General features: G+C 45.2%; 1 protein-coding gene across 1 annotated transcript in view; it reads left to right on the top strand.

Moving 5' to 3' along the window:
* CPNE9 (copine family member 9) overlaps positions 1-4,182 on the top strand; it is a 513,553-nt gene extending 509,371 nt beyond the window's left edge. Inside the window, exons 21-22 of the mRNA XM_089654338.1 lie at positions 1,007-1,080; positions 3,481-4,182. Of these exons, the coding sequence (XP_089510464.1) occupies positions 1,007-1,080; positions 3,481-3,663 (257 nt within the window). The 3' untranslated portion in view covers positions 3,664-4,182. The remainder of the gene's footprint in view (positions 1-1,006; positions 1,081-3,480) is intronic.
* Positions 4,183-25,255: the final 21,073 nt, after the last annotated feature.

Below are 25,255 nucleotides of genomic sequence, written 5' to 3'. Positions count from 1 at the left end.
AAAGGCACACAGGCGGCCAATCACCGGCGAGGGGGCGGAGCCGAGCGGCCCCGCGAAAATTGAGTGCCGGAGCAGCAGGTAAGTGTTCTGTGTAGAGGTGCTGCTGCAACCACATATGCTGGCTGCAGCAGCACCATACGAGAACAGGGTCAGCAAGTCTCAGTGGGAGGAATAGTGCCCCATCATTGGTGTCACTGATACCAATGATGGGGCACTATTCCTCCCACTGATACCAACGATGGGGCACTATTCCTCCCACTGACACCAACGATGGGGCACTATTCCTCCCCCCCACTGACACCAACGATGGGGCACTATTCCCCCCCCCCACTGACACCAACGATGGGGCACTATTCCACCCCCCACTGACACCAATGATGGGGCACTATTCCACCCCTCACTGACACCAATGATGGGACACCATTCCTCCCACTGACACCAATGATGGGGCACCTATTCCCCCCACTGATACCAATGATGGGGCACTATTCCTGCCACTGATACCAATGATGGGGCACCATTCCTGCCACTGATACCAATGATGGGGCACCTATTCCCCCCACTGATACCAATGATGGGGCACTATTCCTCCCACTGACACCAATGATGGGGCACTATTCCTCCCACTGACATCAATGATGGGACACTATTCCTCCCACTGGTGTGCATTGGAAGAGGGGTAGTCTTATACGGCGAGTATAGCCCAAACACTACATTTTAGCAGGAAAAGTAGGGGGGTCGTCTTATACGCCCAGTCGTCTTATACGCCGGCAAATACGGTAAATTTGCTCCTTGCATGCCTGCCTGGAGGTCAGCCATAATTATTACAGACATATCCCGATAACATAAGTATTAATTTGCAATGAAGAGCATGAAGTAAAAATCAACTTTCACATACTGGACTACTGGACAGGGATTGAAAATTCAGGTGTAACCTGAATATTGAAGCAATAGATGTAGCTGTAATATCTGTACTGAAATAAGTCCCTGTTTTTGGTATTTGCAGCTATGGAAGAACTGGATGGAGATGAAGTCCGGGTTTCCTCTAGAGGCCGCTTTGCAGAAAGAGACATTGTGCAGGTAAAGTAGAATATGAGCACCTTCCAGTTCCTAGCAATAGCAACGTGTCCCACCAAACTTTAGTCCCTGAACCTATCCCAGGTTTTATCACCCGAGCAACCACACTATAGAATTCCCTCGTTCTTTACATTCTTTTTCTAAGTGATGAAAGTACTGTGACCCATAACAACCAATCATTGTTTCATTTTAAGTGACCTCACTTCAGTAAGCTGAAATCTGACTGGCTGCTATGGTCATTGTACTTTGTATTAAAGCTTTGTTTTTGCATAGTCTTAGTCCCTAATCCTGAATGAAGGTCAGGTAAACGCCAGCGACTGGCAATAAGGCTGTTCTGGGCCCAATAGCACATCAAACATCCAAGCACTATGAAGCTATCAAACTCGATCTAATGGGAGAGTGGCACATACTTCAGTGTCCATGGTCCTGGACAAGCACAGCAACGGTGGAGTATTGACTGTCCAGCTCTGAATCACGCACAAACTTTTTAGTTAATAAATAATAGTGCCTAGACTCAACAGGCAGTCCCTGAGATTGACTGCAGAGATGGATTATGATGAGGGGAAGGGTATCTTAGACTTGTATCAGTAGTCCCACCACTGGTCACAGGTGTAGGCTCTGTCCTTGAAGCCCAACTCTAGGTTTTAAGTCCCAACATCCCACCAAAATCAAAACATTCTATGACAAACACCTTTTATTCCACAGTCTTCTGGACGGCAACATGCCATGAATGCTTTCTCTTCTCCAGTTAGTGCCAACAGTAGATGGTCCTTACTCCTGGACAGTGCTACATTCATACATTGACATGTGAGTTCTGTTCTGTCAAGGAGTACTGTGAATCCAGACCAGTATGATGGCAGATCCCCAGAGAGTAAGGCTGGCCATACATTATACAATTTTCTTGAGGATTTTGCTTTAGATATACCAAAAGCCATATAATATGAGGTCAAACCTATACAACATTTTCAGTTGTATCCAAGTAGGCAAGCCCTTGCACTACATAGTTGAAGGTAAATCTAAAGGAAATTGGGCAGAAATTGGACAGAAATTTGTATAGTGGATGGCCAGCCTAAGTCCATGATGGCTTGGGAGCACAGAATGTAGGTTAGATTTTGCTAGGCATCATTCATCCCAGAAGAGTCCCTGAGCTGCATTTCAGAGCATTAAGTGTACACAAGAGAGTTCTGGGGAGAAGGTGAATATTGCAGTGAAAACCTTTTTTTTTTTTTTTACCACTAATTTCTTAATTTTTGTTAAAAATTTAAGTTAGGGGGAAAATTTAGATCCAAATGGATGCTAAGGCTCTTCTTTAAAACCACTGATGCCTACTTACAGGCAATGTTGACTTTTCAAACCTCAAATCTTCTCAAACACCAGGTAACCATCTTCACCCTAATCTAGCTCAACCAGATGGAATGATTGCCTCTAAGGGCAAAGCATCCCCAGAAGACTCCACAGAGAGCAGCTTTTCTCATGCAGCATCAGGTTCTCTTTGATACCCCCCCTTCCGCAGCAGGAAATACCCATCTTCTGTTCATTCCATTGTTGCTTTCTTCAGCTGTTGTGAATGAGGAAATGAAGCCCCTGTCAGTAAAGTCAAAGCTTAAACAGGACTGAGGATGGTCTTCCTACCAGGGGTGGACTGACCATTCGAACACTCGGGCACTGCCCGAGGCACTTCCCTTCCTCACTGACACACAGAGAGGAAGGGAAGTGAATCTCATGCTCCTGCATACTGGGAAGTGTCAGGTATTTCCTTTCCTCCCAGCAGCTAAAAGGAGCAGAGATGGAAAGATGAGTATTTGCTGCTGGGGAGGGTATTAAAGTGAACCTTTTGATTTTCCCTGAATCAGTTAATCAGAGTTTTTATTTATTTTAGGTACTTATATAGCGCCGTCAATTTATGCAGCGCTCTACATATATATTGTACATTCAGATCAGTCTCTAACCCTCAAGGGGCGTACAATCTAAGGTCCTGAACTTACATTCATACATACACATACTAGAGCCAATTTAGACAGGAGCCAATTAACCTACCAGCATGTCTTTGGAGTGTGGGAGGAAACCCACACAGACAAAGGGAGATCATGCAAAGTCCAGGCAGGAGGTGCCATGGTTGGGATTCAAACCAACGACCCTAGTGCTGCCAGGCGGAAGTGCTAACCATTTAGCCACTGTGCTGCCCGTAAGTTTCTGTTAAAAGCCAGAATATAGACATTTAATTTAGCAGTGTAATTCCCAGAGCGTGACATAAAAAAATTACACTTATAAAATGAATTCCTAGAAATTTAAATTGTCTTCTAAAATCAGGTCATGGGATTTGATGGTCTGGTTTTTATATCACAACATGCAGTCTAGGAGGAAGGATTCTTGCAGAAGCTCACTGTTTTTATTTCTCTGCAGTTCGTGCCATTCCGCGATTACGTGGACCGTTCTGGAAACCAAATCCTCAGCATGGCCCGGCTCGCCAAGGACGTCTTAGCCGAGATCCCAGAACAGTTCCTGTCCTACATGAAGGCCCGTGAGATCAAGCCCCGTCCGGTGCCGCCCTCTGCCCCCATTCAGAACCTTCCCTCGCACATCTGAGCACCAACCATGCTTCTCCATCCTGCACAGAAATGGTGGCGCCCCCCTACCAGTTCCAAAAAATATAAAAGACAGGGTAAAGCTTTGAACCCTTCCAATCTCCTCTTCCTTGGCCTGGCATCTACTTAGTTATGGGACATGCCTGCTAACTGCATCTTCAGTAAACCAGCGGCACCTCACTCTTCCAGGGGTTATGCAATATGGTCCGGAGATCCCCACCCTGGATTAACACCATTGGTCCTTCCAAAGGTTGGATTTTATGAGGGTGGGCGCAGAGTTCCGATGGTAAAGTGAAGGTGTGGGGCATGAAGGGGTGAGCTGTGTTCACTAACGGGTGCGTCATTGGAGGGTTTAGCAGATTTTGCACTTTGAAAGTACACAGTGCTAGCTGGGTAATGCTGTACAGTCTTTCAGAACATTTTTAAATGATACAAATATGTACATTTGTGCTTTCTGAGGAATTGTATACTGTAGTCCTCATCTGTCTCCAAATATATACAAATAAACCTTTAAATTAAATGAGGCTACTCTATTGTCTCTTCTGTCTTTTGTCTGTTATTGGTGTTTTCAGATTTTAGTTGACTTTTCAAAAAACATTAAAAAAAAATGGAAAGAACATAATGGGAACTAAAGAAAAGTTGATGCCAAACATCACCGATCAGCCTTTTAGATTTTATTCTGTAGGGGAAATCAAATAGTATTTGATTGGTCAATAGGTGGCAAAACTTAGGGATCTGTTATGGTTTTTACCCAAGATTCAATCAACTTTTATCCACAAATCACCCATTTTCAGATGAGATTCAATTGGAAAACTAGGCGAATGTTTTGAGACTTTTGGTTGAGGTGATTGTAGCCGCATTAGTGTATTTGCGACAGAAACAATTGAGTACTGACGTGATACTTTTTTTATTTGCACTAACATACAATTTTGTGGACAAGCTTTCAGGGAATGTCCCCTTCTTCAAGGTCCAAACAGTACTGACATTCTGCTAAAACTTTGTGAGTAGTACTGCTTAGACCTTGAAGAAGGGGACATTCCCCGAAAGCTTGTCCTCAAAATTGTATGTTAGTGCAAATAAAAAAAGTATCACGGACAGTATTCAATTGTTTCTGTTGCATTAAAAACAAACTTGTCAGAAGTGATTCATGCTGATAGCAGTGGAGGGATGCAGCAGACAAAAATGACACTTAGTGCTCTTAATTGAGACAAGTACACACGCTAGAGGGATATGCTTTGTTCATTATTTATGTCTGAGGTTTACAACCACTTTAAGACTTGAGTGGGGCGATTAGATCCATTTGTGTCAGTGCCATGATGTTAGGCCTTACATATACCCAGTGAAGTGACTGGCCACAGGTGAAACACAGAGATTAAACAAATCCTCCTACATAAGTTGTACCTGTTTATCTGCGGTCTTCTCTACACCTGGTTAAAGTGCTGAATTTATAAAGCTTGTCTGCGAGGTCAGAAAAAAAGGTGGGTGGGTTGCTGACAGTACACTCTGCAGAGCTCAGTGAGGAGAGCTCTGAGAGCTGATTGGAGGGAAGAGACACACACCCCTTCACACAGTACATAGGAACAGAGACGAGGCTGTCAACCTGCTGGAGTTCCCTCCCCTGTCACCATTTTTCTCTTGGTGTCAGGAAAACTTGTCAGAAGTGATTCATGCTGATAGCAGAGGAGGGATTCAGTGATACTTTTTTTATTTGCACTAACATACAATTTTGAGGACAAGCTTTTGGGGAATGTCCCCTTCTTCAAGGTCCAGGCAGTACTGCCTGGACCTTGAAGAAGGGGACATTCCCCGAAAGCTTGTCCTCAAAATTGTATGTTAGTGCAAATAAAAAAAGTATCACGTCAGTGCCAGGGGCGGACTGACAACTCATGGGGCCCCTGGGCAATAGGGGATTATGGGGCCCCTGTGTCCTTGCCCAAACTCAATAAAGCCTATAAAAAAGGTACCAGTGGCATCTGATGGGGCCCCCTACTGACCCTGGGCCCTCGGGCGGTGCCCGAGTTTCCAAATGGTCAGTCCGCCCCTCAATTGTTTGAGACTTTTGGTGAAAAGCATTGATAAATAGACCCCTTCGTGACCGGTCACATGCCTGAATGCCAAAATATGTGCAATCAACCCTGGAGGAGTACTTGTAGACAAGAGGCTTGAGGAGATCAGCAGCGCTAAGATGTAAAAACAAAATATGAAACTTTTTCTACAAACAGTATTTTATTTAACAGAAATGGAAGTTATGACATAACATTGCTTTTGCAAACTTAATGTCTTCCAGTAAAAAGTTACATGTACTTTATTTTACCTACAGATAATCCAGGATAGTTGTGAAGTTATCGATCAATAAAAAAAAAGGATGTAAGTTTACACAGGATTTCATGCTGTCACCCTGAGGCCTGGTTCACACCAATGCAGTTTGCGTCTTGTCTTGTCTGTTTTGCACTCCTTTTTTACGGTGCATTTTGCGGTTTTGCATGCTTTTTTTTTAATGCTTTTTTTTTCTCCAACTTGTTGCCGGGTAGATTAAAAACACAAAATGTGTTCAAAACGCTTTAAAAATGCATTCAAAATGCACTACATGCGTTTTTCTGCAGCGCCTTCATTAAAGTCTATTGAACCAAAAACATAACATTTTTCATTTTAAAAAGTCCCTGTCCCTTTTCAAAAATGCAGCAGCTCAAAAAAGCATACGTGTCCAATAGGAAACATGTTAAATGGACTGGTGTGTTTCTGTAAAAAGCACTAAAAAACACATAGGTGTGAACCAGGTCTTAAAGAGTACTCTTTTCCATGTAGAGGGAAGGTCTTTCAGCAGCTTACAGAAGGGAAGTACATGAAAGACTTCAGCAATATTATTGTGCTATGGTTTACCATCATGGCACTGACACAAATGGATCTAATCGCCCCATTCAAGTCTTAAAGTGGTTGTAAACCTCAGACATGAATAATGAACAAAGCATATCCCTCTATCATGTGTACTTGTCTCAATTGAGAGCACTAAGTGTCATTTCTGTCTACTGCATCCCTCCTCTGCTATCAGCATGAATCACTTCTGACAAGTTTTCCTGACACCAAGAGAAAAATGGTGACAGGGGAGGTAACTCCAGCAGGTTGACAGCCTCGTCTCTGTTCCTATGTACTGGGTGAAGGGGTGTGTGTCTCTTCCCTCCAATCAGCTCTCAGAGCTTTCCTCACTGAGCTCTGCAGAGTGTACTGTCAGCACCCCACCCGCCTTTTTTGCTGACCTCGCAGACAAGCTTTATAAATTCAGCACTTTATCCAGATGTAGAGAAGACCGCAGATAAACAGGTACAACTTATGTAGGAGGATTTGTTTAATCTCTGTGTTTCACCTGTGGAAAGTCACTTCCCTGAGTATATGTAAGGCTTAACATCATGGCACTGACACAAATGGATCTAATTGCACCACTCAAGTCTTAAAGTGGTTGTAAACCTCAGACATAATAATGAACAAAGCATATCCCTCTAGCGTGTGTACTTGTCTCAATTAAGAGCACTAAGTGTCATTTTTGTCTGCTGCATCCCTCCACTGCTATCAGCATGAATCACTTCTGACAAGTTTTTCTGACACCAAGAGAAAAATGGTGACAGGGAGGGAACTTTAGCAGGTTGACAACCTCATCTCTGTTCTTGTGTGAAGGGGTGTGTGTCTCTTCCCTCCAATCAGCTCTCAGAGCTCTCCTCACTGAGCTCTGCAGAGTGTACTGTCAACTCCCCCCCCCCTTTTTTTCTGAACTCTCAGACAAGCGTTATAAATTCAGCCATTTAAAGAGATGTAAAGAAGAGAATACTGCAGATAAATAGGTACAACTTATGTAGGAGGATTTGTTTCATCTCTGTGTATCACCTGAGGCCAGTCACTTCACTGGGTATATGTAAGGGTTTACAACTATTTTAAACAACTGTTGGCTGGAAAAGGCTGGAGGATACTGGCAGCACTGAGATGTAAAAAAATTATGAATATAATTCTAAAGACAGTATTTAATTTAACAAAAATGGCGATTATACTGTTGCCTTTGAAAACGTAATTTCCTCCAGTAAAGAGTTTCATCCCCTTTTAATCATTTACCTACAGATTATCCAGGAAGCTTTTGAAGATATCGACCAATAAAAGATAAGTATGTACTGTAGGTTTCCTGGGGATTTCATGCTGTCACTTACCCTAAAAGAGTACTTTTCTTCATTTGGAAGCATACCGTCTCTTTGAACAGTGTTTTCAGGCCCCAAGAGCTTAATGGGAAGGTGTTTCAACAGCGTACAGGTGGAGAGAAAACTTTGTCGATTTTATTGTGTAATTGCTTACCGCAGTGGTGGCCAACCTGTGGCCTGTGTGCCACATTTGGCCCTTGGAGCCCTTTAATGTGGCCCTCGAACCTCAAACCAGGGAAGCCCATTCCTGGGGTCTGCAATCTGTTGATCACAATCCAGGCTTGCCGACCCTCCAAGCTACATGTTATAGTGCATCAGGCCGGCGTCAGCCGCAGAGAGAGCAGGAGCTGCATAAGACAATGCTTCCTCTGCAGCGCCAGCTCCTGTCCCAGGCTGAGTGACACCAAGTGTACTTCGCCTGGGACCTTCCTAGCAGCCTAGAGAGCGATGCCAGCAGAAGCTGCAAGAGGAAAAGGTCAATTAAACATCACATACACTGGGCAAAATAGGTTTCGCAATGGGCATATTAGCACCTATAACAGGGTTGACAACTATTAGGCTGCTTTCACACTGATGCGCGGGTGCAGCGCCGTGTACCTGCAGCTTTCCTGTGGGTTAGCTGCATTGAACCATAGACTTCTATTCAGGGGCGTCCCTAGGGTTGGTGTCACCCGGTGCAGTAACACTTGGTGACACCCCCTCCGATGATCCCCACAGAATAGATCAGATCTGCGGATTGAGCATAATGGATCAGACTCCGATCCATTATGCTCCCCAGTCCACAGATCCCATCCACCCTGCGGGGATCGTTGGCATGCAACCTATACGGGGTAACACCGGACCTGCTCCACAAAAAGGTAAGTTGTAAAGAAAGCCGACGAGCCGACGATCCCCGCGGGATGGATCGGATCCATCTCGTGGGGATCGTCGGCTTGCTTTACAACTTACCTTTTCGTGGAGCGGGTCCGGTGTCACCCCATGCGGTCGGTGTCACCCAGTGCGGCACGCACCCCCCCGCACCTGCCTCAGGACGCCACTGCTTCTATATCCTGTGTGTTTGGTGCCCTTTCAGAAAGTGCACCACACCGACAAGATAGAATAGGAGTTTATGGCAAAGCGCAGCTGACCCGCAGAAAAACCGAAGGTGCCCTGTGCTGCACCCATGCTGCAGGTAAACCACATTATGAAAGCAGTCTTATAGGGGACTCAGGACAGTAAGGGCTCATTTACATTTACCCGGTGTGGACTGATAACTCATGGGGCCCCCGGGCAATAGGGGATCATGGGGCCCCTGTGTCCTTGCCCAAATTCAAAAAAGCCTATGAAAAAGGTACCAGGGGCATCTCATGGGGCCCCCTACTGACCCCGGGCCCTCGGGCAGTGCCCGAGTTTCCAAATGGTCAGTCCGCCCCTTACATTTACAGTTTGGGGGACAGTAAAACCCCACAATTGAAACATGTTTTTCCACACCCCCCAACCACTGGTGTGGCATCCACTTGGACAGTAGAAGCGAAGGGGGGGGGCATACACAGGAACTGATCCTCTCCATTTTCCTTCTGCAATCTCTGAAAGCTGGCTTCTCCTCCTCTCCCTCCCACCGGCATTCAGCAGCTGCAGGAGGAAAATCTTCATTATGCTATTCAAAATAAAATATTTGAAATTCTGAACCATGCAGCCCATGAGCAGTTACCAAATCCCTTAAAGGCCCTCGCTTTCCAAAAGGTTGAGCACCCCTGGCTTACGGTCATAGTACTGGCACAAATGGATCCAATCACACCACCATGGTCCTAAACAACTGAAGCTTAACCATATAGTACAATGACGGGTGCAAGGCGGTTCTCTCGGTCTGATAGGATGTCATATGACGTCCTTCCATTCTCACCGCACATGCGTGGCTCAGGGAGCGCGCAGCGCTGCGATCGCCGGTGCGCTGTGTCCCTCGGACACAGCAGATCATGGATAGAGCCAAAGATGTCAGCTCGGTCATGTGATCAGCTGTGTCCAATCACAGCTGATCACATGTAAACACGGAAATGCTGGTTATCAGCATTTCTCTCCTCTCGAGCTGTCATGCTGACAGCTTGAGAGGAGAGGAGAGCCGGTAATTGGCTTTCCGCGGAGGGGACATGTACACTGATCATCAGGGCACTGTGTGCCCTGATGATCAGTGTGGCCCCAGAAGTGCCACCTGTCAGTGTCCATCAATGCCAGCAGTCAGTGCTCATCAGTGCCACGTGCCAGTGCCCATCAGTGCCACATCAATGCCACATATCAGTGCACATCAATGCCACATATTAGTGCCCATCTGAGCTGCCTTTCAATGTCACCCATCAGTGCCAGTCAGTGCCACCTATCAGTGCTGCCAATCAGTGCCACCTATCAGTGCCAGTCAGTGTCGCTTATCGGTGTGCATCACTGCTGCCTATCAGTGCGTATCAGTGCCAGTCAGTGGTGCCTATCAGTGCCAGTCAGTGCTGCCTAACAGTGCCAGTCAGTGTGCCTATCAGTGCCATATATCAATGCCATATATCAGTGTCATGTATCAGTGCTGCCTTTCAGTGCCCATCAGTGATGCCTGTCAATGCCCATCAGTGCCACCTACCAGTGCCTCCTCATCAGTGTCCATCAGTGCCACCTATCAGTGCCCATCACTGCAGCCTCATTAGCGCACATCAGTGAAGGAGAAAAATCACTTATTTACAAACTTGTATAACTAAAACTAAGAAAAAAAGTTTTTTTTTTCAAATTTATAAGTGGTTTTTGGTTTGTTTAAGAAAAAATAAAAATCCCAGAGGTGATAAAATACTACCAAAAGAAAGCTCTATCTGTCTCAAAAACAGGGTTACAAATTTCATATGGGTACAATGTTGCATGACCGCGCAATTGTCATTCAAAGTGTGACAGCGCTGAAAGCTGGAAATTGGCCTGGGCAGGAAGGGGGTATAAGTGCCCTGTAGGCAAGGGGTTAAAGGAAAGCTCCATGTATACTGAGTTATAAACATTCCCCCTGGGTGCTCTATGTACATTGCAAGGATTTGAACAAACTTTGTTGCAGATTCCTACCTGTTTCTGGAATAGCTCTTTGTTAGCTCATGTCTTACACAGGACTGAATTTGAAAGGGAGTAACTAATTCATTAAAAGCAGTTGATGCACTTTTGGGGTTCTAATTAGAAAAGTTGCAGTATCTGCATCCCTTTAGAAGTGAATAACCCTTTAGGGCAGTGGTCGCCAAATTTTGGCCGGGGGGCCAAATGCGGCCCTTTGCTTGCCTTTATCTTGCCCTTGGGCCACCATACTGACACCAATGATGGGGCACCATGCCTCCCTTCTGATACCATAAATGGGCACTATTCTTCTTATTGATACCAACAATGGGGCCCTATTCCTTCCAAACAACGATGAGACACTGATGTATTTTCTACTTCCACGGACCACAGTCTGGCCCTCCTAAAGCATGAAGGACAGTAAACTGGCCCTTTGCTTAAAAAGTTTGGAGACCCCTGCTTTAGGGAGTGTTTCAGCAAAAATGAAATTTCTGTTGAAGGAGATGCCTAAAACCTGACTTGTACAGTATCTTAGTACAGAGTTCATCACACAAGCAGGAAGGGGATCTGAGGGGTTCTGTACACCAACTGTATACAGAATACATCCAAGGTTGCAATATTGCATTGAATTTGTACAAAAATTACAGTGGCTGCACTTTGAAAAGGAAAGGTCATTTTTAACTATAAAAGCTATAATTTCTGGGGAAATTGTGGGAAGTGTTCTTGCCTCCACCAGTAGTCTACAACTGGAGTGGGCGGAGTAACTGGGTGGAGTGGGCGGAGTAACTGTTGTGTGGTTGGAGTGGCTGGAGTAACTGTGAAAAGGTTGGACTGGGCAGAGTAACTTTATGGAGTGGGCAGAGTAACTGTGTGGAGTGTTTGGAGAGAGTAAAGATAGTAAACATTACACTAACCAATTGATTGATCAAATTTAAAAAGTGCACATGGCAAGCTTGAAAGAGTGAGAAATGCATTTCAACTTTTAATTATTTATATAGCACATTTAATTGCAATGTTGTTGCCCAAAGTGCTTCCCATTTACATGAAAAAAATGAAGGCACAGTCGCAGTTTAGAAATTGCCCTTCAAATTTGAGGTGGCTAGAGTGCAGTTTCAATGCATGTCAATGGGCGGCGTGAGTTGCAAACAAATGGTCATATTGTGAAAACTATCAGGACTATGGCTTAGCCGTGGACATTTGTAGTGGCAGCAGGGATAGCTGAACGTTTTGATATAAGATTTGTGTAGGTTTGAAAATGAGGGAGTGATGGCACTTTAGAAATCATGTCCTGATTTTTCAGCTCACACTCTAGCTTTTGTCAGCTCCCACTCTAGTTTTGAACATTCCGCCATTCATTCCTATGGGACCAATTTCACCACAAAAACGCCGATATTTCATGAACCATTCGGCGAAACGTTCCACAAAGTAATAGCACACCAATCGGGAACAATCCGCACGTTTCCGTATATTACTGTGTATGTAGTGTAAATACTGTGGGAGGAGTTAGGGGGGTAAATTTGGCTATAATAATAATATATATGTGAGATAACAGGAAGTGGTCGCCATGCAAGAACACTTAATAACACTAAATTACAATGTGGCTATGTAAATATCTGAAATGAACCCTTGGATTATCCTCTTGTAACATCTTACAGAGCTGAAATCAAAATGAGAGTTGGAGGATCTACACCAGCGTTTTTCAACTTTTTTACTCCAAAAGGAACCCTTGTAATAATTTTCAGGCCTCAAGGAACCCCTGCTAAGATTAGTCCATTGGTGGTGATTGGGAGAAAGCCCCTTACATTGGTGATGGTCACCAAGGAGAATACTCCCCAGGGGCGGACTGACCATTTGGAAACTCGGGCACTGCCCGAGGGCCCGGGGTCAGTAGGGGGCCCTATGAGATGCCCCTGGTACCTTTTTCATAGGTTTTTTTGAGTTTGGGCAAGGACACAGGGGCCCCATGATCCCATATTGCCCGGGGGCCCCATGAGTTGTCAGTCCGCCCCTGATACTCCCCTACAGTGGTGGCCACAATGCCACTCTTACAGTTATGCAAAGCGAAACAGAAAACAAGAAGCGCACCAACCTTGCGCATTACCTCAGTAACAGAATTTATTAATAGAAGATAGGTGCTCACAAACAGCGAATAAAATCAGTCATGTAGTCCTCAAAGGGACTTCAAAGATAAGAAGCCAACGCGAATCCCATCATGGGGGTAGACACTCAGTATAACTGACGCGTTTCGAAGGCTATGCCTCTTCCTCAGAGCTAACTGGACTGAGAGTGTTAGCTCCCTTTATACCATCTGACTAGAAATTGGCCCTCCCTAATGGGTTGGGCAGTCTCAGGCTGGGGGGAGTACCTATCTTCTATTAATAAATTCTGTTACTGAGGTAATGCGCAAGGTTGGTGCGCTTCTTGTTTTTTGTTTTACTTTGCAGTATCGATCGGGCTTCCCCAGCCCTGTTTTGGAGCTGCACAACCTTGAAATATACTGGTGGTCGCTTGCTCTGGTGTTGGTTCCATCTATTGCCACCGGTCTGGGCCCTAGAGCGCAGGAGAAATCGCAGCTGACCCTTACAGTTATGCCTTTGGTTCTGCCAAGTGGTGTTGGACCTGAAACTATGGAGGCACCATGACATGGAAGGTCAGTTAGTCGCATCTCAAGGAATCCCTGGTTACCTCTGGAGGAACCCTAGGGTTTCATAGACCCCTGGTTGAGAAAGTCTGATCTACACTGTGAGCCACTACATTGCATAAAGCTACCAACAGAACTTTATTAAGTATATGGGAGCTGGAAGGGCAGATGTATGGGTAGCCCACAGGGAAAACGGAGCATATGGCGGGCAGTGTGATATTTTTTCCCTGTGCACTGAGCAGACAGATGTCAGTGCTTCCTTTTCATGAGCATCCTCACGCCTTGACAGACAGCCTGCCAGCCTGAATGAATTCTAATTATCCCGCAAGAGATACTGTTTGTGAATAGTGGAGGGATGCGCCACCATGCCACCTGTAGATAAGAAACCGTTTTGTTACAAAACCCATACACTTTTATTCAAGGTTCGCCTTTAGATTGAAGCTTGTATTTTTTATTCATTTGTGCTCTGCAAAAATAAAAATGTTATCTGGCAGGAAAAATAAAAAAGCGCAAGGCACTTGGCGCCGTTGAATTACAATACTGAGCGAGTCATTGGAATTACAAATGCTTTGCCAGGTAAAAGGTTCACATATTCAGAAAGCATGGGCACTGTGCAGCCTTTTGCTTGGAGTTTGAAACCCAAATGGAACGTTCGGTAAAAACTGACTACATTAACGGTACATCAAAACAAAAAGTGTGCAACAACTTATAGCTGACTTTTTTTTTTACACAGTAGACACAGAATAGAAAAGCCTGTCCCCTGCCAGCATTGTACAGTAAAGGGCTCTTGCTCCCTGTTTGGAAGCAGTGGTCTCCCTGCAGAGGTCCAACATGCCCCATGCTGATTCAGACCTATTGACCTGCAATTAAAGCTCATGCTCCCTGCTTATTGGAGAACTCTAGCCCTGACTCAAAAAAGGGTTTGTCATACATCTACACCAGCCTTTGTCAACATTTTTGGCCCCGAGGTACTCTTAAGAATAATTTTTAGGTCTCAGGGAAACCCTGCTAAAATTAATTAACCAGTGGGATAATGGAAAGAAGTTATTCTTGTAGTTAAAGCAGAGCTCCACCCAAAAGGGGAAGTTCCGCTTTAAGGACTGCTCCCCATTAAGGATTGGCACCTTTGGGGAGCGGGGAGGAGCGGGTACCCGAATTTGACAGGTACCCGCTCCCACTTCTGGTCCAATCGCTGCGGCAATCCGAAACGGAAGGAGTCCTCCCCCCTCCCTGCCTGTAGACTTTTGGGACACGTGACAGGTCCCAGAAGACTACAGGACCATTCATGAAGCTCAGCGCTTCTCTCGCATGCGCAGCGGGTACCTGGCTGTGAAGCTGCAAGCTGTCACAGCCGGGTGCCCACACTGAAGATGCCGGCCTCCTGGAATACAGGATGGCCGGTGGAACGAGCTGCGGGGGATACACCGCAGGACCGAGGGACAGGTAAGTGGCTGTTTTTTGATAGGTCGAGTGGAACTCCGCTTTAATAAGAGTCCCTACAGCATGCAAGGAACGGATTTATGAAAAAAAAAAAAAGCAAACTTGCACGTCTGTTTTTTTTATGCACCTGAAAAGTATTTATCTGATTTAAAATTTAATTTTAATTGGGCTTTTACGCAGGCCATACATGGGTCAAATTCTGAACGATTCTTTGATTGAAAATCAAAAACATCTTTCGTTCTGTAATCCGATGGTGCCACCAATGATTTCTAAAATCGGTCGTTTTTCACAAATTTGACAGCATACCTTGATAAATGAAATGGGAAGGAACCACGAAAAAATCAGCCGGTGCCATTGCCACCACTAACAAAACGATTATTCTTAGGTCCGATTTTCAAATGTAAAATCATTCGGAAATCGACCCATGTATGGCCGGCCTACGACTGGATTTTTGGATTCCTGCACATGTCTAATTTTTACCGCTAGACTGGGAAAGTGAAAGATTCAGCATTCTTGTAGTTAAAGCGGAGCTCCACCCAAAAGGGGAAGTTCTGCTTTAAGGACTGCTCCCCATTAAGGATTGGCACCTTTGGGGAGCGGGTACCCGAATTTGATAGGTACCCGCTCACACTTCTGGTCCAATCGCCGCGGCAATCCGAAACGGAAGGTGTCCTCCCCCCTCCCTCCCTGTAGTCTTTTGGGACACGTGACAAGTCCCAGAAGACTACAGGACCATTCATGAAGCGCAGCTCTACTCGCACATGTGCAGTGGGTACCCGGCTGTGAAGCCACAAGCTGTGCCCACACTGAAGATGCCGGCTTCCTGGAATACAGGACGGCCGTTGGAATGAGCTGCGGGGGACAGCTGGTGTCATTGCCACCACTAACAGAGCGAAAATCAGCCGATTATTCTTAGGTCAGATTTTCTAAAGCAAAATCGTTCGGAAATCGACCCATGTATGGCCGGCCTACGACTGGATTTTCTGATTCCTGATATGTCTAATTTTTACCTCTTCTGTTGGTAGCAGGGGCCGGACTGACCATTTGGAAAACTGAAAAACTCCCAGAGACTGCATTTCTCCATTCTGCCTTGTTGCTAAGATGTTGCTAAGACACTCCCGGCCAGGGGCGGACTGACCATTTAAAAACTCAGGCTCTGCCCGAGGGCCCGGGGTCAGTAGGGGGCCCCATGAGATGCCCCTGGTACCTTTTTCATAGGCTTTTTCGAGTTTGGGCAAGGACACAGGGGCCCCATGATCCCCTATTGCCCGGGGGCCCCATGAGTTGTCAGTCCGCCCCTGGTTGGTAAACTGGGAAAGTGAAAGATTCAGCATTCTTGTAGTTAATAAGACACCCTACAGCAGGCAAGGAACGGATTTATAAAAAAAAAAAAAAAGTATGCTACAAATTAAACCATCTTGTTCCATTATTAAAGTAAAAAGACTATAATGAAAAACTGGCGCATTTCCGCAGCTTCTCCTGGGCTGGCGGCGACATTACATACCCCTTACCGCGGTCTGTTCTCTCTCACGCTGGACGAAGGACAAAAAGCTTTGTCTGAATGCGGCATGCCGTTCCTCTTTAATGTTGTAATGAGTCATTTTTCCGGTGGAATTTTTTTTTTCCCCCTCGCTGCCAGTTTAGTCTGTTCTGAGCTATTTTAATTTTTTTTTTTCTTGTTATTTGATTTCTCCTGGCAGGAAGGCTATTCATTTTTGCAGAGCAAAAGAAAATGGGAAAATTCAGGGTTCGATCTCAAGGTAAACCTGTATGAATAAAAGCCTACGGGTTTTTGTCACCAAAAAAAAAAAAACAGTTTCTTATCTACAGGCGGCACCCTCTATTCACAAACAATATCCATGGCGGGATAATTAGAATGCATTCAGGCTGGCGGGCTGTCCGTCAAGGCGCGAGGCTTTCTCGTGAAAAAGGAAACAGTGTTTTTCTCAACAACGGCTTGACAACAAATCAACGGGTTGTATTGTCAAGCCTTGTACTGTGTGGAGGACTGAGGGACCTGGGTAGGACGACGCGGCGGTAGGTCGCGTGGATGGAGATGGACAAAGCAATAAAAGGGTCACATGGCCACTGCCTGCTGGCCACCATGACAATACTGAAGCCATGCTGTTCTCTTTTATGAAACCTCGGCCATGTCAAGGCCGCCATCCCCGACTTGGTTTGTGTGTGCACCCAGGCACTTGTGTTTCATCATAACAAAAAAAAAGCATGAATGGAGGCTGAAAAAAAAATCAGTTTGTGATAGATTGAACCCTGTTAGTCAGTTCTTTAACCACTTCCAGACCAGACACTTTCCCCCCCTTCCTGTCCAGGCCAATTTTCAGCTTTCAGCGCTATCACACTTTGAATGACAATTGCGTGGTCATGCAACACTGTACCCATATGAATTTTTTGCCATTTTTTTGAGACACATAAAGCTTTATTTTGGTGGTATTTATTCACCGCTGGGATTTTTATTTTTTTTACTATGTAAATGAAAAAGTCTAAAAATTTTGAAAAAAAGTGTTTTTTTTATAAAATTTTGCAAATAAATATTTCATCATAAATCTTGGCCAAAATTTATTACGTTATTTTTTTAGTAAAAAAAAAATCCAAATTAGTTTATAACCAAAAATTATAATTTTTAAACATTTTTTTTTACATTTTTATTTTATTTTTTTATATTATTTTTTATTTTTTTTTTTTTTTTTTTACATACTGTCACCCTAGCAGTACAGTGTTTTTTTTTTTTTTTACACTGATTGCTTTTACACCCATATAGGATGTAAAAGCAATCATTTCTCTTTCTCTCTGTCTGCATTCTTGCAGTCATTGAGAAGTACTGAGTGAGCTGTGATTGGACACAGCTTGTCACATGGTACAAGGCTGTTGTGAATAGCCTTGTACCATGTGACCTCTGTGATCATTCACAGATTTCACACGTAGTAAGCAATGATGTCAGAAGTGACATCTTGCTTACTACTTTGCATGTGATCACTGATTGGCCAATCAGTGATCACATGATCGGGACCTCGTACAGAGGTCCCGTCTGACGATTGGTGTTTCACTGTGTCCGGAGAACACAGCGGGCACCGGATCGCGGTGCTGCGTGCTCCCAGGGAGCGCGCACAGCTAGAAAAGGCGGGTGCCGTTTATAAACGGCAACCCGCCCCTGGACTGCCACCGCCCTGCCGTTTATAAACAGCAGGCGGACGGCAAGTGGTTAAAGGCAAAGCTAGTCCCCAAAAAAACTGCCTCTGCAAGTAAGGGGTGCCTGTAAATACAAACAAAACTCTGCAGCTCAGACCAATGTTGGATCATGGCCTTGCTATAGGTGTAGGCCATTTACATACCTCGTAAAGCCTGACTGAAAAACTCCCAGAGACTGCATTTCCCCATTCTGCCTTGTTGCTAAGATGTTGCTAAGACACTCCCGGCTACTACTTTTCACCTTCACCATTACATGGCCAAGCTTTCAAACGCTGAGCTCAAAGCTACTGCATCAGGGGACAAAAAGCACATATGAAGGGGTTTAAATCAGAGAAAGAGCTCTCTCCTGTGATAGTGGAGGTGAATAGTAACAGCTACTGTAGGTATGTCTTAGCAACATCGTAGCAACAAGGGAGATACCATCCCTGGGAGTGTTTCAGTCAGGTTTCATGACGTACATAATTGGCCTCCACCTATAGCAAGGGAATTATTCAACTTTGGTCAGAGCTGCACAGTTTGTTTTTATCTATAGGCACCCCCTGCTTTGCATAGGTAGTTTTTGGTAAAGGTGAACTAGACATTTATAGGATTAGTTCAACTCAGACCAATGTTGGATCATGGTCTTGCTATAGGTGTAGGCCACTTACATACCTCATGAAGCCTGACTGAAAAACTCCCAGAGACTGCATTTCCCCATTCTGCCTTGTTGCTAAGATGTTGCTAAGACACTCCCGGCTATTACTGTCCACCTTCACCATTACATGACCAAGCTTTCAAACGCCGAGCTCAAAGCTACTGCATCAGGGGCAGTGGTGTATTTAAGTTTCATGCTACCCTAGGTAACATAAACGGAGAGAGACCCTGACACCGACCAACACCCCCCTCCCCCATGAAGAGAGCCTGACATTGACCAACAATGCCCCAGCACCACCCACAAGAGAGCCCTCCACTACCACCGCCCCCCATACATTGACAACCCCCCCACCACCCCGGCAAGAGAGAAGACACTGTCAGAGCTCCAGACATCCCTGGGAACAAGAGTCAGGCTCTGCATACACCATCAAGCAGCCCGCAGTCTCTCTCAGATCCCACCTGCTCCCCATGCTGCGTGTGACCTTTCTTCCATCTCTTCTTTCGGAGGGCAGCACTACCCCCCTGATAAATGCTTCTGCCCCCCTGAAAAATGGCGCCCCAGGAAAATGCCTTGTTTGCCTTGTGGTAAATACACCCCTAGTCAGGGGACAAAAAGCACATGTGAAGGGGTTTAAAGCAGAGAAAGAGCTCTCTCCTGTGATGGTGGAGGTGAACAGTAACAGCTAGGTATGTCTTAGCAACATCCTAGCAACGAGGGAGATACCATCCCTAGGAGTGTTTCAGTCAGGCTTCATGACGTACATAATTGGCCTCCACCTATAGCAAGGGAATTATTCAACTTTGGTCAGAGCTGCACAGTTTGTTTTTATCTATAGGCACCCTTTATCTGCATAGGTAGTTTTTGGTAAAGGTGAACTAGACTTTTACAGGGTTAGTTCAAGTTAAGCTCAGACCAATGTTGGATCATGGCCTTGCTATAGGTGTAGGCCACTTACATACCTTGTGAAGCCTGACTGAAAAACTCCCAGAGACTGCATTTCCCCATTCTGCCTTGTTGCTAAGATGTTGCTAAGACACTCCTGGCTATTACTGTCACCTTCAACATTACATGGCCAAGCTTTCAAACGCCAAGCTCAAAGCTACTGCATCAGGGGACAAAAAGTGCATGTGAAGGGGTTTAAATCAGAGAAAGAGCTCTCTCCAGTGATAGTGGAGGTGAACAGTAACAGCTACTGTAGGTATGTCTTAGCAACATCCTAGCAACGAGGGAAATACCATCTCTGGGAGTGTTTCAGTCAGACTTCATGACGTACATAATTGGCCTCCACCTATAGCCAGGGAATGATTCAAATTTGGTCAGAGCTGCACAGTTTGTTTTTATCTACAGGCACCCCTTCTCTGCATAGGCATTTAGGGCCTCAAAAAATGAGATAGGCCATCAGTACATCAGGATTGATTAATTTTCAGATCCATACACCATAGTTTGTAGATACTATAACTTTCACACAAACCAATTAATATACACTTACTGGGATTTTTTTATGCCAAAGACATGCAGCAACAGAATACATTTTGGCCTAAATTTATGAAGAAAATTTTTTTTTCAAACTTTTTGCTATATTTTTATTTATATAACAAAAAATACAAAACCCCAGTGCTAACCAAATACTACCAAGAGAAAGCTTTATTTGTGTGAAAAAAAATGATAACCATGTAATTTGGGTACAGCGTTGCATGACCGAGCAAATACCAATTAAAGTAGCACAGTGCTGAATAGCAAAACATGGCCTGGTCATGAAGGAGGTAAAATGTTTTGGTGGTCAAGTGGTTAAATTCAAAAATAAATACACAAGTCAATAAACACTTGAGGGAGGAGCCAGGTCGGAGACGTCACGCCGCACAGGCCACGTGGAAGGCCGGCGGCCATCTTTATTGCTGTATAGTACAGATGTGAGTGCAAATTCTTTTACTTTGATGTGGTTTAATTCAATAAAAAAATTCTACACTATCAAAGTTCTCTGCTTGGGCTCGGTTTATTGCGAGCCCCCCCTTCAAGGTGGATTCCTGTGTGCTCCATGCTTACTATTGGGAGTGGTCCCCCTGCTGGATGGATAGATATCCGTGATACCTGGAGTGTGGTCCCCCCGCTGGATGGATAGATATCCGTGATACCTGGAGTGTGGTCCCCCCGCTGGACGGATATACATCCGTGATACCTGGAGTGTGGTCCCTCCGCTGGACGGATATATATCCGTGATACCTGGAGTGTGGTCCCCCTGCTGGACGGATATATATCCGTGATACCTGGAGTGCGGTCCCCCTGCTGGACGGATATATATCCGTGATAACTGGAGTGTGGGCCCCCTGCTGGACGGATATACATCCGTGATACCTGGAGTGTGGTCCCCCTGCTGGACGGATATACATCCGTGATACTTGGAGTGTGTTCCCCCTGCTGGATGGAAACATATCCGTGATACCTGGAGTGTGTTCCCCCTGCAGGATGGATACATATCCGTGATACCTGGAGTGTGTTCCCCCTGCAGGATGGATACATATCCGTGATATCTGGAGTGTGGTCCCCCTGCTGGATGGATATATATCCGTGATACCTGGAGTGTGGTCCCCCTGCTGGATGGATATATATCCGTGATACCTGGAGTGTGGTCCCCCTGCTGGACGGATATATATCTGTGATACCTGGAGTGTGGACCCCTGCTGGATGGATGAGTAATCCTGATACCTGGAGAGTGATGACATGCTGATTACCTGTCTTTCGGTGGTTTGTCAGATGATCCCCTGATCCTCACCTTCCCTCATCCAGATGACCAGGACTGGTCTGATTACTCAAATGCGCATTATTTTGCGCTGAGCTATCTGGTTAGTGCAATGTATACTCATTCATAATCACTGGAGGCACGGAATTCACTTTATTATTTATTTATTTTATTTATTTTTGGACTTTTAAAAGACTATTTACTGATTTATAGCCATTTATGTCACTTTTGCACTTTAAAAACATCACCCTCTAGACGTTTTCCGCACATTTATTGATCTGAGCGCTCTACAGCACATGTTCTGTATTTTGGTACATATGTTACATATTATTGTTTCTAGAATTTCAGCGCTGCATTGATTGATTAGACTTGTACACTCCGAGTCCTCCCAGGATATGTACATGAAAAGACTTCTTTTCTGCAACTAAGATCCGCTTAATTATCTAGTACACATTATTCACAGACTGTGTTTACCAACCTGCAGCCACCCACACTTCTTGCTAGGGGGGAATCATCAAAACTCCGGGGAGAAGATGTATGTTTTTTAAGTTGGTATTTATGGATGTGATACTGGTGCTGGAGAACCCTCTGAGGACAGGATGAAGCTGACGAAGAATAAAATCAAGATTTGTTGGTGGAGTTCTGAGTCAGCAGCAAGATCTGAAGTTCCACAGAAGTTATAAAACGTAAAAAAAAAACCAAAAAAAAACTTGTAGCAACTAGCACATCCTTAAAGCAGCATTAAATCCATAAGCTAACATTTATTATATTGCAGCTTACCAATTTTCTTTTTTAGGCTTTTTTTCTTCTATTTTCATCTGGTGATCTGGTCAGTAAGTCTGTTGTTTTTTCTAAAAAAAAAAAAAAAAAAAGCTCTCCTGCAGATGTATCAGTTACAAGGATGAGACAAACCATGCCAGGGATGCTCACAATGGCCAGCTTTTATCTATTCCTGTAAAACCTTTAATCCAAGAAGAAAAAACTGTTTGCTGTAACTGCTTACAAAATCTCAGCTGGAGTTTGGCTTCGGTTTGTTAGTGTATTTAAATCTGCTAGTACATGTAACACCCTCCAGGTTAGCTAGATAGGTTTGTTGTTTTCTCTTTTTTGTTACAAAGAGTAGCAGTCTGGGATGAGTCAGCCTGGGAGCAGGGGCGGACTGACCCTTTGGAAACTCAGGCACTGCCTGAGGGTCAAGGGTGGACTGACAACTCATGGGGCCCCCGGGCAATAGGGGATCATGGGGCCCCTGTGTCCTTGCCCAAGCTCAAAAAAGCCTATGAAAAAGGTACCAGGGGTATCTCATGGGGCCCCCTACTGACCCCGGGCCCTCAATAGGGGATCATGGGGCCCCTGTGTCCTTGCCCAAGCTCAAAAAAGCCTATGAAAAAGGTACCAGGGGCATCTCATGGGGCCCCCTACTGACCCCGGGCCCTCGGGCAGTGCCCGAGTTTCCAAATGGTCAGTCCGACCCTGCCGAGGGCCCGGGGTCAGTAAGGGGCCCCATGAGATGCCCCTGGTACCTTTTTCATAGGCTTTTTGAGTTTGAGCAAGGACACAGGGGCCCAATGATCCCCTATTGCCCGGGGGCCCCATGAGTTGTCAGTCCGCCCCTGCCTGGGAGTGAGGTAGCGAGTTCACCTCAGGACAGGCTGGGAGATTCTACAGGTCAGGGCTTCTGGAGCCCTCCCACCTTTCCAGAAACCTGAGAAGCTTCTAGAACAGGGGAGGAGGAAGGGAGGAAGCCCAGATCTGCATGTATGAGGGACCTTGACCAATCCAGGAGGCTGGGAATGGTGCCCGGGGCAACTCTCAAATACGACAGCGCCTGGGGAGAGAGGGGAGATGGATTGAGAGAAGGTGCTGGAGTGTGGAACCTGGAAAGGGGCCCCAGGGAGGAGAGCCCACCTACAGGGAGGATGCTAGATTTTGAGGATTTACATACCTTCCAAAGCCTTACTGGAATACTCCCATGATGTTGCTAGGATGTTACTGCTCACCTCCACCATCACAGGAGTGAGCTTTTTCTCTGATTCAAACACCCTCATATGATCTTTTGCTCCCCTAATGCAGTAGCATTTGAGAAATCACTCATGTGATGGTGGAAGTGAGAAGTAATAACTAGGCCTCACTTAACACCATCCTGGGAGTATTCCAGTCATGGTCAATCCCCTGGCAGGAGGCTGGGCATTGTGACCAGGGCAACCCTCAAATATCACAGAGCCTGGGGAGAGAGAGGAGTCGGGTAGAAGATGGATTAAGAGAAGGTGCTGGAGTGTGGAACCTGGAAAGGGGCCCCATGGAAGGCAGGCCACCTACAGGCAGGATGCTGGACAGGTGGATCTCTACTGCCTCAATGTCTCCTTGGGAGGACAACCTGTTAGCAGGGAAGGAGCAAGCCCAGCGTTAGGCCTGAAGGCAGCTACCAACCCACCATGCCAGCAGGCAAGGACAGTGTGAATACTCCAACACCCCCTGAGCCAGATCAGGGGAGAGGGCGGTCAGATGCAAGACCCAACTAGTCTTCACCTGGGACTGTGGGATAATCTTTCTTGGTCTTCCTGACCTTGGCTTGGTATCAAGAGATCCCCGAACTGTCCACTTCTTAATAGGTGATTTAACAGTACTGACTGGCATATTCAAGGCTTTGGACATCTTTTTATGTCTTTTTCCATCTTTATAAAACACCATTACCTTGTTACGCAGGACTTTTGACAGTTCTTTTCTGATCCCCATGGCTCAGTATCTAGCCTAGTCAGTGCTTCCACTTAAGAGCTAACAAACTCATTGACTATTTATACACTGACACGAATTGCAATTTAAAAAGCCACAAATGTGGGACATTAACCTCTAATTGGCATTTTAGCCCGTGTGTGTCACCTTGTGTGTCAGTACCAAGGCCAAACATTCCAGGGGAGGGAAACTTTTGATCCGGGCCGTTTGGGTGATTTCTGTTATCATTATGATTTAAAAAGGAGCCAAACAAATATTTGATAATAAATGGCTTCATATGATCATCATCCTTCAATAAAAGAGCATTTTATTGAATGGCATGATCAGTCATATTTTCAATATCAATGCCAAAATGTCACAATTTCTGCCAGGGTATGCAAACTTTTGAGCACAATTGTATATCTGACACTCCCCCAAATGTGCCCTTCATCCAGAGCAGTGGCACTGTAATACAGGAGGTATGTTACTGGCCAGATCACCAGGTAAAAACAGAGGGGGGGAAAAGCCTTAGAAAAGAAAATGAATGCAGCCACCACATCTAATGATTTTTGAGCTGCAATATATTACTTTGGCTTTGGGTTTAATACTGCTTTAAGGAATAGTACATTCAGCATCGGATACACTAAAAGGGAAATTGTGATCTAAGTGGAAATGGCAGCTTCAGGACACCAGTAGCATTAACATCTAGTCTGCTAACAAAATCCCAGAAACATTGTCACTGTGCCAATTCAGGACGTCCACTTATATTATTTTAGGTATAACCTGTCATGAAAGAAAAAGTAACATGTCTTTGTTGGCCTCCTTATGAAGAGGATTGCTCTGTCTGCAGTGTAAGATCTGACACTGGAATCTGCAGTACGAGATCTGACACTGGAATCTGTCTGCAGTGCAAGATTTGACATTAAAATCTGTCTGCAGTGCGAGATCTGACACTGGAATCTGCAGTGCGAGATCTGACACTGGAATCTGCAGTGCGAG

The sequence above is a fragment of the Staurois parvus genome, unplaced genomic scaffold (assembly GCF_062004578.1).
Source record: "Staurois parvus isolate SC_StPar_1 unplaced genomic scaffold, SC_StPar_1.0 ptg000757l, whole genome shotgun sequence".
Taxonomy (NCBI): domain Eukaryota; kingdom Metazoa; phylum Chordata; class Amphibia; order Anura; family Ranidae; genus Staurois; species Staurois parvus.
The sequence above is the reverse complement of the archived record's forward strand: the minus strand, read 5'-3'. Positions and strand labels throughout refer to the sequence as shown.